Source organism: Vigna radiata, chromosome 9 (genome assembly GCF_000741045.1).
Source record: "Vigna radiata var. radiata cultivar VC1973A chromosome 9, Vradiata_ver6, whole genome shotgun sequence".
Taxonomy (NCBI): domain Eukaryota; kingdom Viridiplantae; phylum Streptophyta; class Magnoliopsida; order Fabales; family Fabaceae; genus Vigna; species Vigna radiata.
In genome coordinates this window covers 3,661,293-3,679,865 of record NC_028359.1, presented here as the reverse complement: position 1 = coordinate 3,679,865, position 18,573 = coordinate 3,661,293, and the positions used below count along the sequence as shown (strand labels likewise).

Sequence of the window (18,573 nt, the reverse complement as noted above, 5' to 3'; positions counted from 1 at the left end):
TCAGTGATTGAAATGGTAAAATGACTCTTGAAACAAGTTTGTGTCATGAAATGGAACATGTGGAACTCATCAAACAGACACAATAATGTTCAAATCAAAATTTGACTGATTGAGTTTCAATTTGAGTAAAATTTGAAGGGTGAATTTGTGATTTTGCATAAAGGCCAAGGAAAACAGCAATCTAACATTGCACACACATTTTAAATGGTCCAATAAACTAGTACAATGGATTAAACTAGACTGGAAATTGCTGGAACTAAAAATCAACTTGGAAGTTCCAAAAATTGATCAAATAAGATGGTTTCACATGCTAAATTGCATATAAATGCATGTGACCTGAACTGGACTGTTATAGCAGTTTCAAAACAACAATTAAGACTTGATTAAACTACAAATTATCTCAGAATCATAGTTACATGAAAATTGACACATAACCTCTCCATTCTGTCATATAGAACATCATTCAGACCATTAAAGCTTAGAATCAAGGTCAAATGGATGAAATGGAAAGCATAAATGAAATTCTGCAGCAGAATTGCAGAGGTGAATTGACAGCACAATTAGATAGCAATTTCATATATTGGCCTTCCAAAATACATCACAAACTTGTAGCTGGTAAATACATCACAGACTTCCAAGTACATATCGAAAATACATATAAATGACAGTTTCAAGTTCTTAAACGATAAAGTAAATATTCAAAATACATATTCCTTGAGTCATACATATCCAAAATGCAACAGATTTGTGACCAATATCTAAACTGGTCTTGAAGTGTCATCATGAGTAATTTGACTTCCTTGAGTGGCAGGTGGTGTAGGTTGATGGTCTTCTTGTTGAGTTCCTTGAGTGGCATCTTGTGCAGGTTGTTGGTCTTGTTGTTCACTTCCTTGAGTTCCTTGATCGTGTTGATGTTGACTTGCTTGAGGGCAATTAGTTCTTCTATGTCCTAATTGCCTACAAATGCCACATCTCTTTGGGATTCCAGCTTGTCCAAGTTGAGTGTCATCCCTCATTTGCTCCCAACTCTCGAGTCTTCTCTTTTTTCTTGGTCTACCTGGCAAGATCCTATTAGGAGGAGGCAAAATATCAGGATAGGNTGTTCTTTGCCATAGGTCAGGTCCATTGACAGGGAAAATTATTGGATTGTAAGTTTCTTCATAAGTGGTGGTCCTAAACCAATTTGGTATGAAGTCTTNTGGAGTGAGGTTTAANAACCTCATAGNTGTGAGTGCATGGCAGCAAGGTATCCCTGTGAGAAGCCACTTCCTGCAGCTACAATCTCTTTTGTCTACATCAACCACATACTTTTCTGAAATATTGGAGGTATGCNGGANCTCAAATACTTGGAGCCCTGACCAACTGCGAAAGAAGCAAAGAACTTTAGAGCAACAAGCAAAACAGTTTGAAATCATGTGTGTATGTTAAATTTCACTTACTTAGGTATCCAATATTGTGTCTTCTGTAGCTCCTTATGAAGTCTCTTTTGAATTTTGGGGCAAATAGAACCTTTATACTTAGTTATCTTCTGTCTGTTGGATGCCCACCTTTTCATTAGGTAGCTGCGAATGTCTTCCAACATTGATATAATAGGTTTCCCCCTTTGATGAGTCGATATTTTATTGATTTCACTTAGTTTATTGTGCTAGAATTAATCAGGGAATTGTGCTTAATTGTCCGGTATTTTCCCGTTTTTCCTAATCATGCTTAATTTGACCGGAAATTCTAATTTTAATTAATTTGAATTTTCTGAGCTAATTATTTGCATTATTATTTGCAGGGAAAATTTTGGAAACACAATTTGGGACATTTGGAGGACACTAAATAATTCAAGACTCTCTTAAAATTAGTTATATTTTAATTTAGTAGTTTAGAATTAATCAAATTGTAATTTAGTGGTTAAGAATTTTTAGACCAAGTTTTGTAATTTTGGGCCAATTTTTGGTAGTGTAGACTAAGCCCAATTGTAGAGTAGGATGACTTGGCACCTAGGTTTTTTTTAGGTGGACCCCACCCTCATTATATGACACACAACCTAGGGATTGGAAAGCATCCAGCCGTCATTTTATTTTGAAACATTTGGCTGGAACGTTTTTCTCTCTTCTTGAAACCATGTCTATGCATTTGGATTTTGGATGATGGGATTCATGGTTTAATTTTCTTGCGGAATGAAGAAACACTTTTGCTCTTTCTTTTCATTTGGCTGCAGCGTTTTACTTTGGTTTTCAATGTGCTTTCACGGGTTCCAATAGGCTCAGTAGAAGAAGCATTTACTTTCCTTTATTTTAGAAGGGTGCAGCGTATTCTCGGCTGGACATTTAAAGGGAGTTGCAGCCGCCATTTTTTTTCTTGGGGGACTTACTTTTTCTTGGGGGACTTTTGCTTGTGAAGGGTTTTTGGAGAGCATGGATTATGGATGAAGCACATGCTATTTCAATCAGAAAATGTTGCAACACATTCTTATCTTCTTTTGGAGGCAAGCGGTGCAGCACAAAGAATATTCATTTTTTTTTCTCTTTTGAAGAAGCGTGTGAGAATGTGAGGCTTGGAAATTGGTATTAGAAGGTGCAGTAGTGATTCAGCTGGGAGTTTTTTTTTGTTTTGTTTATTTAGAATGCTTGAACCGAGAAGGGGGAGTTTTAGTTTCAATTTGAGAGAAGCACTTTGATTTTATCACATTTGTTAGTTGTTGTCACGGGTTTCATCTAGAAGAGGGGCACATGAGTTCCTTTATTTTTTAGTGTCTTTTATTTGAATTATTACTGTGATGAATTCCTTTCAATGTTTAGCTTACTTGTTGCATTTTATTAGTTTTAATTGTGTTTAGATATTTGTTTGCTCTAGTATTGGGTTTAGCATTTTCACTCTCTGGACTCGATTTTAAAAAAATTACTGCAACCACACCAGAGGTCCAAATGCTACGTTTTATATATCACATGAAAGATAATTGAGTCTACTTTCCAGGAAAAGAGTTGTCCAGTTCCAGCGTGAATTTTCGTAATTACTGTAGCAGTTTCGTTTTTATTGTTTTAATTTCATTTTCGTGCATGGTGAAACCTTTTCAAACCCCCCCCACACTGTGTTAGACCTGATTCTGAACCGCAGTTGGTCCTTGTGAGACGACCTAGGGGTCATTCCCTAGCTATACTGCATATTCTCAATTGCAATCAAATTTGATTGGGCGGCGACACCCATCACCCTTGCATCTACAATGACGTTGTTAAAAGCTTCAGAGATGTTATTCACAACTGTGTCACATGAAGGTCTTCCTGAAAACCTTGACCTAGACCAAAACCTGCAAAGAAGATTAAACATAAGTATTTCCAACATAAAGAAACCTTAAACTTTTTAAAGAATTGATTCACTTACCTTGGTGCAATACTCATCAAGTGTTTAAAGGCGTCTTCGTTGACATCCTTGATTTGTCTCATGACTGTTTCCCATGCTTGGGGGTGTGAAGCTGCTGCTGCCTTCCACAATAATTGTCTAAGAATTATGCCAGGAAATTTCTTTCGAAAATTGGAATACAAGTGCCTTACACGGAAACGTTGGTCCACACCAGGCAGCAATTGCTGGAAAGCTTGCATAAGTCCCTATGACACCAATCAGAGTGTTAAATTGACATGCTGAAAAAAGCAATGAACGAAATGAACAAAGAAATACTTACTTTCTGTTGATCTGACATAAATGTGCACCTTGAACAGAATCCTCCTCCTCCAAGATCATCAATTAACAATTCTAAAAACCAAGTCCATGTCTCCTTATTTTCTACTTCAACAACAGCATAGGCCAATGGACACATCTGATCATTACCATCTCTTGCAACAGCAGTTAAAAGCTCACCTCCATACTTTGAAACACATATAAATTCTATTGAATATAACATTATCCCCATTTCGTCCAACTTTTACTATCACTGTTGATCCAGGGTTTGATCTCAGTAATTCATGTGCATAATCATATAGTCTTTCATACTGCAGTTTGAAACAACCTTCAATGTTGGCAGTAGCCATGGCTTTTGCCTTGGTTGTTGTAGATCTAGACACACCAATATTCCATTTTTTTGAAAACTTACTATGCAGATTTCTCATATTGATTTCTGGATTTGCTTTNATGGTCTTCTCTAATTTCCCACTTAACCATTTCTTGGTAACTAGACCAATGTTGAATTCCCTACTACATGTATGTTTATCAATTATCTTCCTTAGTTGCCATGTAGTTTGGATACTCCTATAGGCACAATATGCGTACCAAGGACACTTCCCTTGTGATCCACAANATTTAACACATATTCTTCTCTTGTCATTTTTAGAAATCTTCAACTTTCTACCATTATGTATTCCATATGTTCTAATTGCATCAATGAAATAAGTTTTTTCAGGGAAGTATGTCCCCACCACCCACTTATATTCTTTCATATTACTTGGCTCTGAGAATACCNCAAAATCTCCATATCGGGGTGTTTCATTCCTTGAGTCATCATCGCTTTCATCAATACTACCACATTCATCAGATTCCCACTCACTATCTGATAAGCCCCTAACATGGGCATGCAACTTTGACTTCCTACTTCCACTTCCTGTACCAACAATCATCATCTCATCTTCACTATCAACATCCTCCTCTTCGACTTCTTCATCTGCATTCACAAAAACATCCACCAAATCATCTTCACTATCATCATCACCACCAACTACATCTTCAACATCTTCACTATCATCATCAGCTTCTTCACCACCAACTTCAACTTCTTCACCATCATCAGCTTTACCATCTTCTCCACCATCCTCCTCGACAATTTGTTCACCAACAACTACATCTTCCCCTACACCACAACCAACTTCAGTTTCTTCACCACCAACTTCAACTTCTTCACCACCATTACCTTTACCATCTTCTCCACCATCCTCCTCCACATTTTGCTCACCACCAACTACATCTTCCCCTACACCACTACCAACTTCAGCTTCTTCTACCTCAACACCTTCTTTTTCACCCACTTGTCCATCTTTACCTATTTCTTCACCATCCTCACCATGCTCACCAACATCATTTTCCAACTCAAGAATATAATCAGGATCAGACACCATGTGAACCACAAACAAATGAGCTGACCCCTTCAATAACGCAATGTTCACCACATGCATTGCTCCCTTATCATCACTTAACAACTCCAACCTTTCTTCTAATACAGGACCACCCAGGGAATATCACAACTCCTTAACATTTCTATATCCCATCTCCTTCAGTATGGCCAAGATTTCAAAATAACTCCATCTATCTATGTCTATGACCAAGGTACTTGTCTGACCTCCATGGTATTTGAATGACCCATCATTCCAAAACTTTCCCCCATGGTGAAGCACCACCTCTACACCACAGTTTGACATTTTCTATTATTCTCAACTATTTTTAAGCCTACACACAAAAGTAATTGTCATACTACATTCATTGTAAACATGCCACGTTACTAAAAAGTATTACACGTGTAGGCAAACAAAATTTAACTTTATCACAAGCAATAACTCTTTCACCTACACCCACAACCCACAACATTCCATTTTTTCTTAAAAGCTTAAATGCATGTGCATGACCCACACCTTAAAAAACAACCACACATTCCACAAAACAAAAGACAAAATAGTACTTCCTAAGGGGACCAAACCATACAAACAGTAACCACAACAAAAAAGAAAACATTAAACAAAGGGAACAGTTCAAAAAGAAAGCATTAAACGATACGCAGAACACACAAAAGTGGGACCACAACACAACACACTAGGGGACAGAAAAACAAGTAAACAATGCGCACCTTTTTGCCCTTTTTGCTTTGAACAAATACCACTCTCAAACCTTTTCCCTCAAAAGTAGCCTTCACGAACCCTATTCGCTCCACACTCTGGATCGAGAACGCTGGAAACCTCTACTAGAACCTTCCACAATCACACTTTCTGATAAAACACCCAAATGTAAAAAACCCCAAATTCTAATTAAAAAACCCTAATTTTAAAAAACCACAAATTTTGATACACACGTCAATAATTAGGTTATTCATTGTTGATGAGTCGATATTTTATTAATTTCACTTAGTTTATTGTGCTAGAATTAATCAGGAAATTATGTTTAATTGTCCGGTATTTTTCCGTTTTTCCTAATTATGCTTAATTTGATCGGAAATTCTTATTTTAGTTAATTTGGATTTTCTGAGCTGATTAATTGCATTTTTAATTGCAGGGAAATTTTGGAGATATATTTTGGACATTAGGAAGGAGACAAATAAATTAATGACTCTACAATTAGGCATTTCAAATTTTAATTACATTGTAAATTAGTAGTCTAGAAAGCTTTCATTAAACTTGTGCACATTGGACCAATGTTGAAAAAAATTTATGATGGGCTCAAATTGTAGTGTGACACTTGTCACCCTAGGGTTTTAGGATGGACCCCACCCATTTTAAGACACCCAACCCTAGAGAGGGAACATTCCCTTGCAGCCGTCATTTTTTTTCTTAGTCATGGGGCTGCAACGTTTTTAAAAAAAAAGGGAGTGTGGTGTAACGTTTTTTTAGAGAGCTTCCGAAAGTTCACTAGGCTGGAAAGGTTTTATTTTTTTGGAGAAAAATTGGATGATGTTGACGGTGATAGGAGTTGGTTAAAAGGAATGAGGATTTCTCTTTTGCTTATCATTTTTTTCTCGGTGTTGGTCTCGGCAATTGAAGATTAAAAGGAGGGCTGCAGCAAATTTTTTTTACGGGGAATATATGGAGAGAGCTGCAGCGTTTTTGGAGGACATCAAGGTGCTGGAACGTGTTTTCACCGAGAGTGCATAGGTGGAACATTGATTTTTTTTGGGAACGCTGTTCATCTTTTTAAGACATTGGTTAAATGATGAAACACTTTCCTTTATCCTTTTCATTTTTATGCAAGGCTGGAATTTTTTTTTGGGCGCTGCAGCAGATTCCTTTGACTAACGGTACAATTCTTTAATTTTGGATTTGGTTTCTTTGATTCAAAAAGCAAGCAGCACACGGACTCAGCGCTGTCACGTGGTCATCAATTGGAGTAAAACTCGTTTTTTTTAGAAGAGTAGCATGCTTATTTATTTTGGAAGAAATAGTGCAGCGGTAATTAAAAAGTGGATTTTCATTTTGGCTTGTACATGGGATTGATATTAGCTGGAGGTAGTTATTGAAGAACGAACCTTACAATTTTGCTACTGAGAAAACGTTAATTGGTGTGCACATGGTCATAGCTACCAAATCTTGGCTTATGCAATTGGTTTCTTTTTTAGAAATTTTGGAGCATGAATTGGAGTGCTGCACGGTGTGCATCCAAACTTTTGTGTTTTTTTTTTTATATTTTATTCTTAGCCTAAAGTTGTTTTAGTAATTTATCATTTCAATGTTTATTATTGCCTCTTTGCAACTCTGGTGCATTTAATGCTTTTTTTTCTTTTTAGTCCTTTTAACGTGTTTCAACTTTTTATCACTAGGTTTTTCATTTTTTTTTATTTTTATAGTAATTTTATTTTTAATTTATGCATTTGCTTATTTGTCAATTGCATGGTGCATTTCATTTTTAGTTTAAGCGTTTCATTTTAGTATTTGGATGTTTATCTGTTGCATTGCTCAGTTTAATGTTTCAGCGCGTTTTGTTTTCAAGTTTGGATGAATTCTGCATTTCTGGTTTTGTTGCTTTAGACTGTTTAGTCTTTGATTGTGTCGTTCGACTTGTCTTCATTTCCTGTCCGTTTCATTTTAATTTTACTGTTCACTTTGATGATTCAAATTATGTTTGGTGCGTTTAATGTCCATTTTAATTTAGTCATTTGCATTGACAAATCTTTTCAACCCTCCCCCCATTTTCGTGTCTGACCTGATTCTGAACCGCGGTTTGGTCCTTGAGAGACGACCTAGGGGTCATTCCCTAGCATTATACTGCATTTCTAAATTGCAATCAAATTTGATTGGGCGGCGACACCCATCAATTGTCTGCCACGGTCAATAAAATGGGCCACCTCTTTGACAGATCACTGATCATATAACGCCGTAACATGGTACTTAACGGAAGGGACCTATTAAAAGCAAATTCAATAACTTGGGGACCAAATTAAATCACTTTTAAAACCGGGTACCAAACAGAAATTAAGCTGCCAACTTGGATACTAAATAGGTAATTAAGCCTTTATTTAATGTTATCTTCCCGTATTAGGTTTTTTTCAAAAGACGTATCATTCATCTATATTCACTCCTAAGTCAGAGAAGATCATGAACCATCTATTGTAGATGTCCGTGAGAATACGGTGAGGTATGGAGAGATTCGGAAGGTACGATGCAAATTGTGCCCCTTTTAATCTTTTATAGTAATTTTTATTTAGATAATGATATTTAAACAATATTTTTTTTATATTGAACATTATTTATGTGTAATTTTGTGATTGATCATGATAATGTTTATAATCATTATTATTGATTGTGAAATAATTTTGAATTAATCATAAAATGACCTGTAAATGATGTTGTCAAAAAAAATATTATTTAAATAAAAATATCAAATTAAAAAAAAAAAAGAGTGCATTCCATCGAAGTTTTATTGAACCATGCGGTTTGGCGATCACCCACCACCCCCACGTGTCTAACAATGAATGGCTTGAAAAACATTAATATTTAAATTTTTAACGCAATAAATTAAAATCTACTTAATTCATTGGTACTGTAAGAAAAAAAAAATATCTTGCTGCATTACATTTCTTTGATCTTCTAATATTTTTTAAATTAGTACGTCCAGAAAATATCAAATTTTATTAAAAATTTAAAACACTTTGGAAAATGTATTATCAAATAAAATAATCTAAAATTTTTGTACTGTTTATTAGCAAAATGACAGTGTGTTCGCATCTTTTTAAATTCTAAACGTAATAAAAGTTATTATTAAATGTTGTAATTAAAAAACTACGAAAAATAAGATATTTTATAATGTTCGTTCTACAAAAGATATTGAAAACTAAAACATTAAATGAAACAGTTGCATGATTTATATACGAAAAAAAAACAGTTATATTTTAAAGTTAAAAAAAATTATGTATACCTAATCAAAGTCGTTACACATTATTACCCATGAATAATAATTAAAGGAGTTAATTTTAACCATTTCTATTCCGTCTCTCTTTTAGACCGTACTAAGTATATCGGAAACCTATATGTATGTATATATTAAAACTACACTAAAATAATTTTAGTTAATGTTTAATTATTAATTACTTAATAATCTTTTTATTAATTAGCTTTACAATTCGCCTGTTCTTTTAATCTGTTTCAATTAAGTTGATATTTTTCTTAATAAATTTTTAATAATTCAAAATTTCCTTATCATAATTTAAATTATCCAGTACGAATTATTTTACGCAATGGATGGTTTTGTTTTTGAAAAGGAGACATAAATCCCAAAACCAAAAATATATTAAGAACTATTTCGTGATGACACATGTTCAAGATACATCACACAGAAAGGTTTAAAGAAAAAGACAAAAAAACTAGACGAAATTTGACCATTGAATCTCAATCTAAGGCCGAATTTAGCCAAAATATCAGCTACCAATTGTAAAATATGACTCTCACATGTCAAATTAAGGCCAAATTTAACAAAGCATCAACAACTCCTTACTTTGTTTCTCGCAACACAATAAACATTTAATATACCAACATATCAATTAAATAAGTACGTTAAAGATTTTATATTTCTAGTTTAACTTTTATTAAAAAATATATTTTATTTAATGTTTGAAATATCTTTTTATCTCATTTTAAAATAATCTTTTTATCATATCTTGCATCAAATATTAAGTTAAATCAGAACTTAAATTAAACTAATAAATAACTTTGTCAACATTTCCAAATCAGCAAACACAAAATGAATTTTGTTTTGGTTAATGTTGGTAGTTCACATTCTAATTATAATATATAGTGATATAAATGTCGTCATACAAATCATACAAATCATACAAATCAGTTTTGTGATAGTTAAATTATATTTAAAAATTACTTTCTCTTCCACCCCTAAATTATAATATACAGTTCACATAAATATTTTTAACACGTATCAAATATCAAAATCATAACTCGTCAAGAAATTTAACTAAAATTAGTTACATGATGTATAAAAGTATTGTAATATTTTTTTAAGTGTATTAAATTTCTACGGACAAACAGAAACTCATCAATGTTTCAGGTAGCAAATATACATAAATAAGTGTTTGAAAAATTACATAATAAAAATAAAATAATGAACAAAAAAAGTCAAAATCAGTTTCCTGATGGTATTTTTTTGTTTTCAGACACGCCCTTCTACTGTAATTTATTATATATTAATTATAATATACATACATATTATAAAAGTATAAAAAAGAAACTGAAAATGAGAAATATATATATTATATAAAAAATTACAAAAATACAAAAGTTAATGAAAAACGGAAGAAGAAAAAGAAAAAAAAATAAAAATAAAGGTTGTAGCTGTCCCCATGTCCCGCCTGTTCTGGTTATTCACTTCGTCACGTTACTGTGTGTGAGAAGAAGCTGACTGGAAAGAGCGAAAAGGGAAGAAAGAACGAACGAAAGCTAAAAAGTGTGTTTGATTGATAGAGATACTGATACACGGCTTCAACGTTTCCGCGTCGATCTCTCTCAGATTCTTCGGTCTTCGCCATGGCGGAGCGTGGTTCTTACGGATTGGGACCTCGATTAGGTCATGATTTATTTTAACTGATTCACTTATTGATTTTCTATTACTTATGTTTCGATTAAATTAGTGTTCAATTTAGACTTGTAGAATGAATGCCTGATCATGTTGTTTGATTTGTGTCGGAATGATTTCGAGTAGCCTAGCTTCCTCAAATTTCGATTGTCTGTTGTGGGATTCTGGAAATGAGTTAATTGTTAGGGGTTTTAACTCTCTGCTTTTTTGTGCGTGAAAATCTGTATATATTTTATTTGAAAATGTACTCGTTGGTTCAATTAGGGATTATGAATGAAAAAAAGTGAAGAAGCGTTTTTGTGAAATTCACGTGACCGTCACTTTGTCTGTTAGGTGTGAATGGCTTGGACCATGGATTGGTATTGGTTCTTCATTAAATAGATGGAATGCTTGTTACTCTGGTGAAAAATTATAATGCTGTTGTTGCTGTAAGAAAATATGGTTCTCTCTGTTAATTGGCAGAAAAGCTTATGGCTGCTGCTAAATGGGTTCTATTGTTGCAGTTTGCATCTGTATTTCAGAGGTTAAAAGAAAACTGTATATTTCTCTGCTTTCTCTAGGGTAACAAGTTTATGTGGTTCAAAGAAATTCTCCTAGGCCATGTCCTTACTGGATTTTCATTGTAAGTAGAGGTATATCTAGGAAGAGACAAGTTGACTTTACATAATAATTTCCCTTCAACTATTTCAGAGAAGAATAAGCTACTGAATTGTTTTTTACCCATTTTGTCTACTCTGTTTGCTTTCAATTTACTGAGAGCAACATCCTCTTATGTCTTGGAAGAGCCAGCAATATCTGTAGTTGAGATGTTCAAGCAAAGCCTTTGCATCCAAGGTATCAGCATAACCAACCGTGCCTCTTCTGTAATAAAAATATGTTTCTATAAAATCTTGTCCAGTGCCCCTTTTAAAACAAAATAACTACATTGTGTTAGTTGGTACCTCTCGATTGCCAAAGGATCCGTTTGTCAGTCTATTGATGTTGCTTCCCTAATTAGCTATGATATTGCTTACAACTCCTGTACTATAGTAGCTTGAGCAAAATCAATTGCATGCTTTGGACTACCAAGCTGAAGCATTGAAATGAAACTTGAGATATGAAATCATACTGTTCTTACATCTTGGGTACTGCCCCTATCCTGAAGTCTCTTGCCACTGAAGCGCTAACATGTTTTGAATCTTACATTGTTGAATTTCTCAGCTCCTTTTCAATATGACCAACTTGTAAAAGCTTCAAGCTCAAACCACTGGCCACTTTCTTCTTAACAGTTCTCATCCCAAGATTTTGCTTTGCAGCTGTGAATTTCTTAATAGCAAAATATTTTGGTAGTTGTTTTAGCATGTTGATGCTTTGGTTGCTAGATCCTCTCTTTGCCATTGCATTATTGGAATTGAATAGGTTAATACAGAAATTATCAAAGGTGGCAGCAGTGGCAGTAATCTATGTGGCATCTCTTAAAGCAAATAGTCATAGTTACATGCTAATAAATCAAATTTCTTATGCATGTGGGGTTTTAAGAATTATATTTATCAATATTGTTGATATGATTCGTGTGGCTGTTGTTTGATTCTTAAAGTTTGCTAAATTGTGAATGTGATAACATAGCAATCAAATGTTTAAGTGAATGCCGTGTTCTATTATTTATTATCCTGCAGATCTTCAGCAACTACAACTTGAAGCCCAGAATAGGTGGTTGCGCCCTGCAGAAATATGTGAAATTCTTTGCAATTATCGGATGTTTCATATCACTTCAGAACCACCTAACAGGCCACCAAGTATGGTTTCTGCATATGTTACTGATCAATTTATTACTGCCTCCTATGTCAGTCTCGTGCATATGGGTGGATTGAATTGCTTAAATGCTTAAAATTACTTATCCATCATGAATGGTTTGTTGCAACTCGGTATTCCTGAGGTTGTTTTTGGTAACTTTATTGATGCCAATTATGGAGGCTGGGCTTATCCGTCTTCTTTTGCAGCAAAGCCTTGCTTATTAAACATCACAAATCGTCTTTCTTAAGATGTTTTACAACCTTGTACATGCCAACCTTTTTAGATCCCAAAAGATATTTACTTTAACATCTAAGGGCAGCTGATATTTTATTCTCGCATAATCATGTCTATAGTTTCTAGGATGCTATTTATAGTTTTGTTGTTTATGCTAAAACCTGACTGCATTTCTAAGTTTATTTAATCTTTTAGCTCTTATTATGGTTTTATGTTCATAAAAAAAGTTGCTTCATGTCAGTTATTTGATGATTCCAGGTGGCTCGCTTTTTCTCTTTGATCGGAAGGTTTTAAGGTACTTCAGAAAAGATGGACATAATTGGAGAAAGAAAAAAGATGGAAAGACTGTGAAGGAAGCTCATGAAAAGTTGAAGGCAAGCATGGATTTTTTATTTTTCAGTTTGTGGTTAATAAAATCTTTGAAAGGGAAGCATATATATAAGATAATACATATATTTTAGCTTATTTTACTCTAATTGAAAACTAGTCTTTATACACTAAGAAAGTACATGCTTAGATTGTTACCTTCTTTGTGCAAAATTAGGTGGGAAGTGTTGATGTGTTACACTGCTACTATGCCCATGGAGAAGAAAATGAAAATTTTCAGAGGCGAAGCTATTGGATGCTTGAACAGTGAGTGTGATGAACTAGTTTACATTTTATTAGGTTGCTGCTGTCTTTAAACTTGAAGTACTATATTTTTCATGGAAGTTGCTGTCTGAATTCCTTCCTAAGTACCGCATTATTACTTAATAGCATTAGTGTACTTATATTTGCATCTGGAGTCTGTTAATAGTATTTATAATAAGCATATGTTACTATACTGGATACTTTTAGGGTTTCTGATAGGAAGTTGAAGGTGTATGTAAGGAAGAGGAGAGGTTAGATAACTGTGATTAAACNGTTAGAGGNAGTTAGTTNGTTAGTTGGCNTAACTGTGTTAACAGTTNGGANNGGNGGGAATGTTAGTTTGTATAAATAGGAGAGTTGAATCTTGGAGAGGGACTTTTTGACAGTTTGTATGTTCTGAACAGACTTTGAGTCTTGTTGGAGGGAGATTAGGCTCCCTTGTTGTTCTCTGTCTTGTATTCTTTCTCGTTAAGCAATAAACCCGAGGTTATTCATCAGTTTTCTCTACTCTGTAGTGTGTTGAGTGAGTGGAAGATACGGTTTCTTGACTAGAAACCTATCAAGTTTGGTCCGACCTGCCGGATCCTTTTTGCAGAAGACGTTGGGTCGAGAAGATGCAGAAAGCCGTGGAAGCACGATTCGAAGCAATCGAGATAACGGTGGAGGGAATGAAAGCGGAGTCGGCGGCGGTACGTCGGGACTTACAACAAATTATGAAGATGTTGGAGAAAAGGGAGAATCCTACGGAGAGTAGTTCGGACGATAGCTCCGTGAACGATAACCGACATGGGAGAAATGGAGAAACCGGAGGAAGTGGAAGCGGTGAAAGAGCAGGGGAGCAAAAACCTTGGAGGAAGAGGGTGGAGCTACCCACCTTCGACGGAGACGAACCACTCAGTTGGCTCAATCGAGCAGAGAGGTTCTTCGATATACAGCGAGTGAAGGAAGATGAGGAAAAAGTGGAGATCGCCTATGTTAGCATGGAGGGTAGCGCCGCGTACTGGTTCACTTTCTGGAAGGAGAAGGCGAGCAATTGAACTTGGGAAGGGCTGAAATAAGCCATGATTAATCGCTTCGGAGGTGGATTTAGGGGTACCGTGTTCGAACTATTGGCTACTATACGCCAGGAGGGGACAGTCGAGGAGTTTGTTCGACAGTTTGAAGTCTTGATGGGGCAGACTAAGGGGATTCCGGAGATACAGGTGATGGGTTACTTCTTAGCCGGATTACGGGAAGACGTGAAGGGTCAAGTGAGGATACAAAACCCATCAGAGTTGATGGAAGCCATGAGAATCACCCGTGACGTGGAAGATGCTATGATGAGAGCGCAGGGAAGCCATGCGAAGGGGTTCAAGATGTACCCATTCAGTGCACGACCCATGGGTAGCGTGACGCGAACGGAGACGACTAAACCAGCGACGAGTCAGTGGGGAAGAACAGAGGGTGGAGGTCCGGCGAGGAGAGAGGGAACGACAGTGAACCCGGTAGCGAGAGCGAATGCGGCTACTGGGAGTGATGGAAGAGGCCGTATGGTTCGAAATTTACCTTACCCAGAATTCCTCAAGAGAAAAGAGGAGGGGCGATGCTTCCGATGTGGCGGGCCATTCGCACCTGGCCACCGCTGCGCCGAGAAGAGTCTGCGAGTATTATTGCTGGCGGAAGACGAAGACGAAGGGGAAGAGGGTGAGACGAACGACAATACAGAGGAGAAGGTTATGGAGTTGTCGGCATTTTCTGCCGAAGGCTGGACTAATCCGGGGACCTTGAAGTTGACCAGAAAAATTGGGGAACGACGGGTTGTGGTTCTCGTAGACAGCGGAGCCAGCCATAATTATATAAGCAAGAGAACCACGGAGGAGCTAGGCTTGCCGGTAATCGCAACTGCGCCGTACACCGTGAGTCTAGGCGATGGGTGTCGACGGGTTACCCAGGGCCGTTGTGTAGGGGCGGTGGTTCGACTGGAGGAGGTGGACGTGGAGGAGGAGTTCCACGTTTTTGAGCTAGGGGGTGTTGATATTATTTTGGGTGTTGCGTGGTTAGCTAAATTGGGAGAAGTCAGAGCCAATTGGGGAAGCATGACCATGGAGTACCACGTGGGGAAGAAGACGATCACTATTAAAGGGGATCCCACTCTATCACGACAGCTGGTGAAGCCAAAGTCTTTGTGGAAGATTGGGGATGACGTGGAATCAGGGGCTGTAGTGTGGGGTTTGAGTTCGCTAGAAGCAACTGAAGATGGTGAGTGGGGGACAGATGTGACAGGTGAACAGTGGGCCCAAATGGAAAAGCTGCTGCAATCCCACTATCGACTGTTTCAAGATATGCACGGNCTCCCTCCAGAACGTCCTATCTAGCACCGAATACAGCTGAAAACAGGTGTAGATCCTATAAATGTGAGGCCATACCGCTATCCTCACATTCTAAAAGGAGAGATCGAAAAACAGGTTGAAGAAATGTTGCAGTCCGACATTATCCGCCACAGCTCAAGCCCGTTCTCCAGCCCGGTCATACTCGTGAAGAAAAAGGATGGAAGTTGGCGCTTTTGTGTAGATTACAGGGCACTGAACAAGGCCACTGTACCGGATAAGTTCCCAATCCCGGTGATAGAGGAGCTGCTAGACGAACTTAGGGGAGCCCGATATTTTTCTAAGATCGATCTGAAATTGGGGTACCACCAGATCAGAATGGAGGAAGCAGACGTAGCGAAGACGGCCTTCCGCACCCATCTGGGACATTTCGAATTTCTCGTGATGCCGTTCGGACTGACGAATGCGCCGGCCACGTTTCAGAGCACCATGAACAAGCTCCTGCAACCGTATTTGAGGAAAAGGGTGTTGGTTTTTTTCGACGATATTCTCGTCTATAGCCCAAATTGGGCCGATCATCTTAAACAGTTAGAAATAGTGATGCAGTTGCTGGAACGAAATGGGTGGGTGGCCAACCGGAAGAAGTGTGATTTCGGGAAGAAGAAGATACGTTACTTGGGCCATCAAATTTCCGATCAAGGAGTAGAAATGGATGGAGAAAAAATTAAAGCAGTGGTGGAATGGGAAGAACCTAGGAACTTAAAAATGTTGAGGGGTTTCCTTGGGCTCACGGGTTACTATAGGAGGTTCGTGGCCGGCTATGGCAAAATAGCCAAACCATTGACCGAACTGCTCAAGAAGGGGAAATTTTCGTGGAATGAGCATGCGAAGCGAGCTATGGAAGAACTGAAGGCAGCGATCACATCAGCCCCCGTGTTGGAGTTACCCGATTTCAGCCAAGAGTTTTATATTGAGTGTGATGCCTCGGGAGTAGGAGTGGGTGCTGTGTTGACCCAAAATAGAAGGCCGATAGCNTTCTTCAGTAAAGCATTGTCTGAGAATAACCTCAGTAAATCAATATACGAAAAAGAGTTGATGGCCTTGGTGTTAGCCATTCAACACTGGAGGCNGTACTTGGTGGGAAGAAAGTTCACGGTATACACNGACCAGAGGAGTTTGAAATATCTGTTGGAGCAGAGGATTACTACTCAGAACCAGCAGAACTGGTTGGCCAAGTTGATGGGATATGAATTTGAGATTATATATAAAAAGGGAAGCACTAATAGGGCTGCANATGCTCTTTCACGAAGGCATGAAGGGGGTCCAGAGGAAGAAGAGCTGCGAGCCATTTCGAGGCCATTTTGGCCAGATTTCCAAGAAATATTGAAGGAGGTAGAGGAGGATACCGAGCTGCAAAAGGTGATTGAGGAGTTGAGGAACGATCCTAACTCAAAAAGAGCGTATACTTTGGAGAATAACAGGTTGCATTATAAAGGCATATTGGTGATATCTGCGAAATCCAACTGGATTCCCAAACTAATTGAGGAGTTTCATGTGACCAAGACTGGGGGGCATTCGGGTGTCTATAGGACTTACAGAAGAATAGCACAATCTTTGTATTGGGTAGGTATGAAGAAGGAGATCACAGATTTCGTGGCAAGCTGTGTCGTGTGCCAACAACACAAGTATGTGACAGCCTCCCCTCAAGGATTGCTACAGCCCTTGCCAATTCCTCAAGCAGTGTGGGAGGAAATTAGCCTAGATTTCATTGTGAGGCTGCCTAAGTCGCAAGGATACGATGCTATTATGGTGGTGGTTGACCGGCTGAGTAAGTATGCACATTTTCTGGCCTTGAAGCACCCATATTCTGCAAAAACAGTTGCTGATGTGTTTGCTAAGGAGATTATAAGGTTGCACGGGATCCCGGTATCAGTGGTAAGCGATAGAGACCCTTTATTCTTGAGTATTTTTTGGAAAGAGCTGTTTAAAATGCAAGGGACTCAGCTCAAGATGAGCACATCTTATCATCTGGAGACGGATGGACAAACAGAAGTGATAAACCGCATTGTGGAGGGGTACTTGCGGTGTTTTTGTTCGGAACAGCCTAAGAGTTGGTTTTCAATGCTATCCTGGGCAGAATTTTGGTACAACACAAGTTACCAAGGAGCAGCAAAGTGTACACCGTTTGAGATTGTGTATGGAAGGCCTCCTCCCTCTTTCAGCAGATTTATTCCCGGAGAGACACAGGTGGAGGCAGTAGCACAGGACCTCATGACGAGAGATGAGGCCCTTAATCAGTTGAAACATCATTTGAGATGTGCCCAGGATTTGATGACCCAACAAGCTAATAAAAAGAGGAGAGAAGTGGATATCAAAGTGGGAGAGTCGGTCTATTTGAAGATAAGGCCCCACCGACAATCTTCAATGCCGGTGCGATTACACCCTAAGCTGTCAGCTAGATATTTTGGGCCATTTAAAGTGTTACAGCAGGTTGGCAAGGTGGCGTTTAGATTGGAGCTTCCGGAGACAGCGAGAATCCATCCAGTGTTCCATGCTTCTCAATTGAAAAAGGCTGTGGGAGATCAGATAGTGGAGAAGGCGTTACCAGAGGAATTGCAGGCTGAAGGACCTGCTTTCTGGCCCATCAGGGTGCTGGAACGAAGACAACTTCAGCAAGGAGAGGATGTGATCCAACAAGTACTGATAGAGTGGCAGATTGGGGGTATAGAAGGGGCAACATGGGAAGATTTTGCAACAATTAAGGATCAATTTCNGGAATTCAACCTTGAGGACAAGGTTGAAAATGGAGGGGAGGGTATTGATAGGAAGTTGAAGGTGTATGTAAGGAAGAGGAGAGGTTAGATAACTGTGATTAAAC

The 18,573-nt window shown here is 37.8% G+C and overlaps 2 protein-coding genes across 3 annotated transcripts in view; one reads left to right on the top strand and one right to left on the bottom strand.

Moving 5' to 3' along the window:
• Positions 1-3,219: 3,219 nt before the first annotated feature.
• On the bottom strand, positions 3,220-5,354 carry LOC111242533 (S-antigen protein-like). 2 transcript variants are annotated; one of them, XM_022786222.1, is made up of 3 exons: positions 3,668-5,354; positions 3,370-3,593; positions 3,220-3,295 (listed from the first exon to the last, which is right to left on the bottom strand). In XM_022786222.1, exon 1 carries the CDS (start codon positions 5,145-5,147, stop codon positions 3,840-3,842), a length of 1,308 nt encoding a protein of 435 aa, XP_022641943.1. In that variant the 5' UTR covers positions 5,148-5,354; the 3' UTR covers positions 3,220-3,295; positions 3,370-3,593; positions 3,668-3,839. The 2 variants fall into 2 exon arrangements, with proteins under 2 accessions (XP_022641943.1, XP_022641942.1); XM_022786221.1 differs by having other exon boundaries at positions 3,370-5,354.
• A 5,155-nt stretch (positions 5,355-10,509) lies between these two features.
• Positions 10,510-18,573, top strand: part of LOC106774059 (calmodulin-binding transcription activator 2) — a 16,386-nt gene continuing 8,322 nt past the window's right edge. Inside the window, exons 1-4 of the mRNA XM_014660885.2 lie at positions 10,510-10,743; positions 12,408-12,527; positions 13,018-13,133; positions 13,304-13,392. Coding sequence (XP_014516371.1) covers positions 10,704-10,743; positions 12,408-12,527; positions 13,018-13,133; positions 13,304-13,392 — 365 coding nt within the window. The 5' untranslated portion in view covers positions 10,510-10,703. The remainder of the gene's footprint in view (positions 10,744-12,407; positions 12,528-13,017; positions 13,134-13,303; positions 13,393-18,573) is intronic.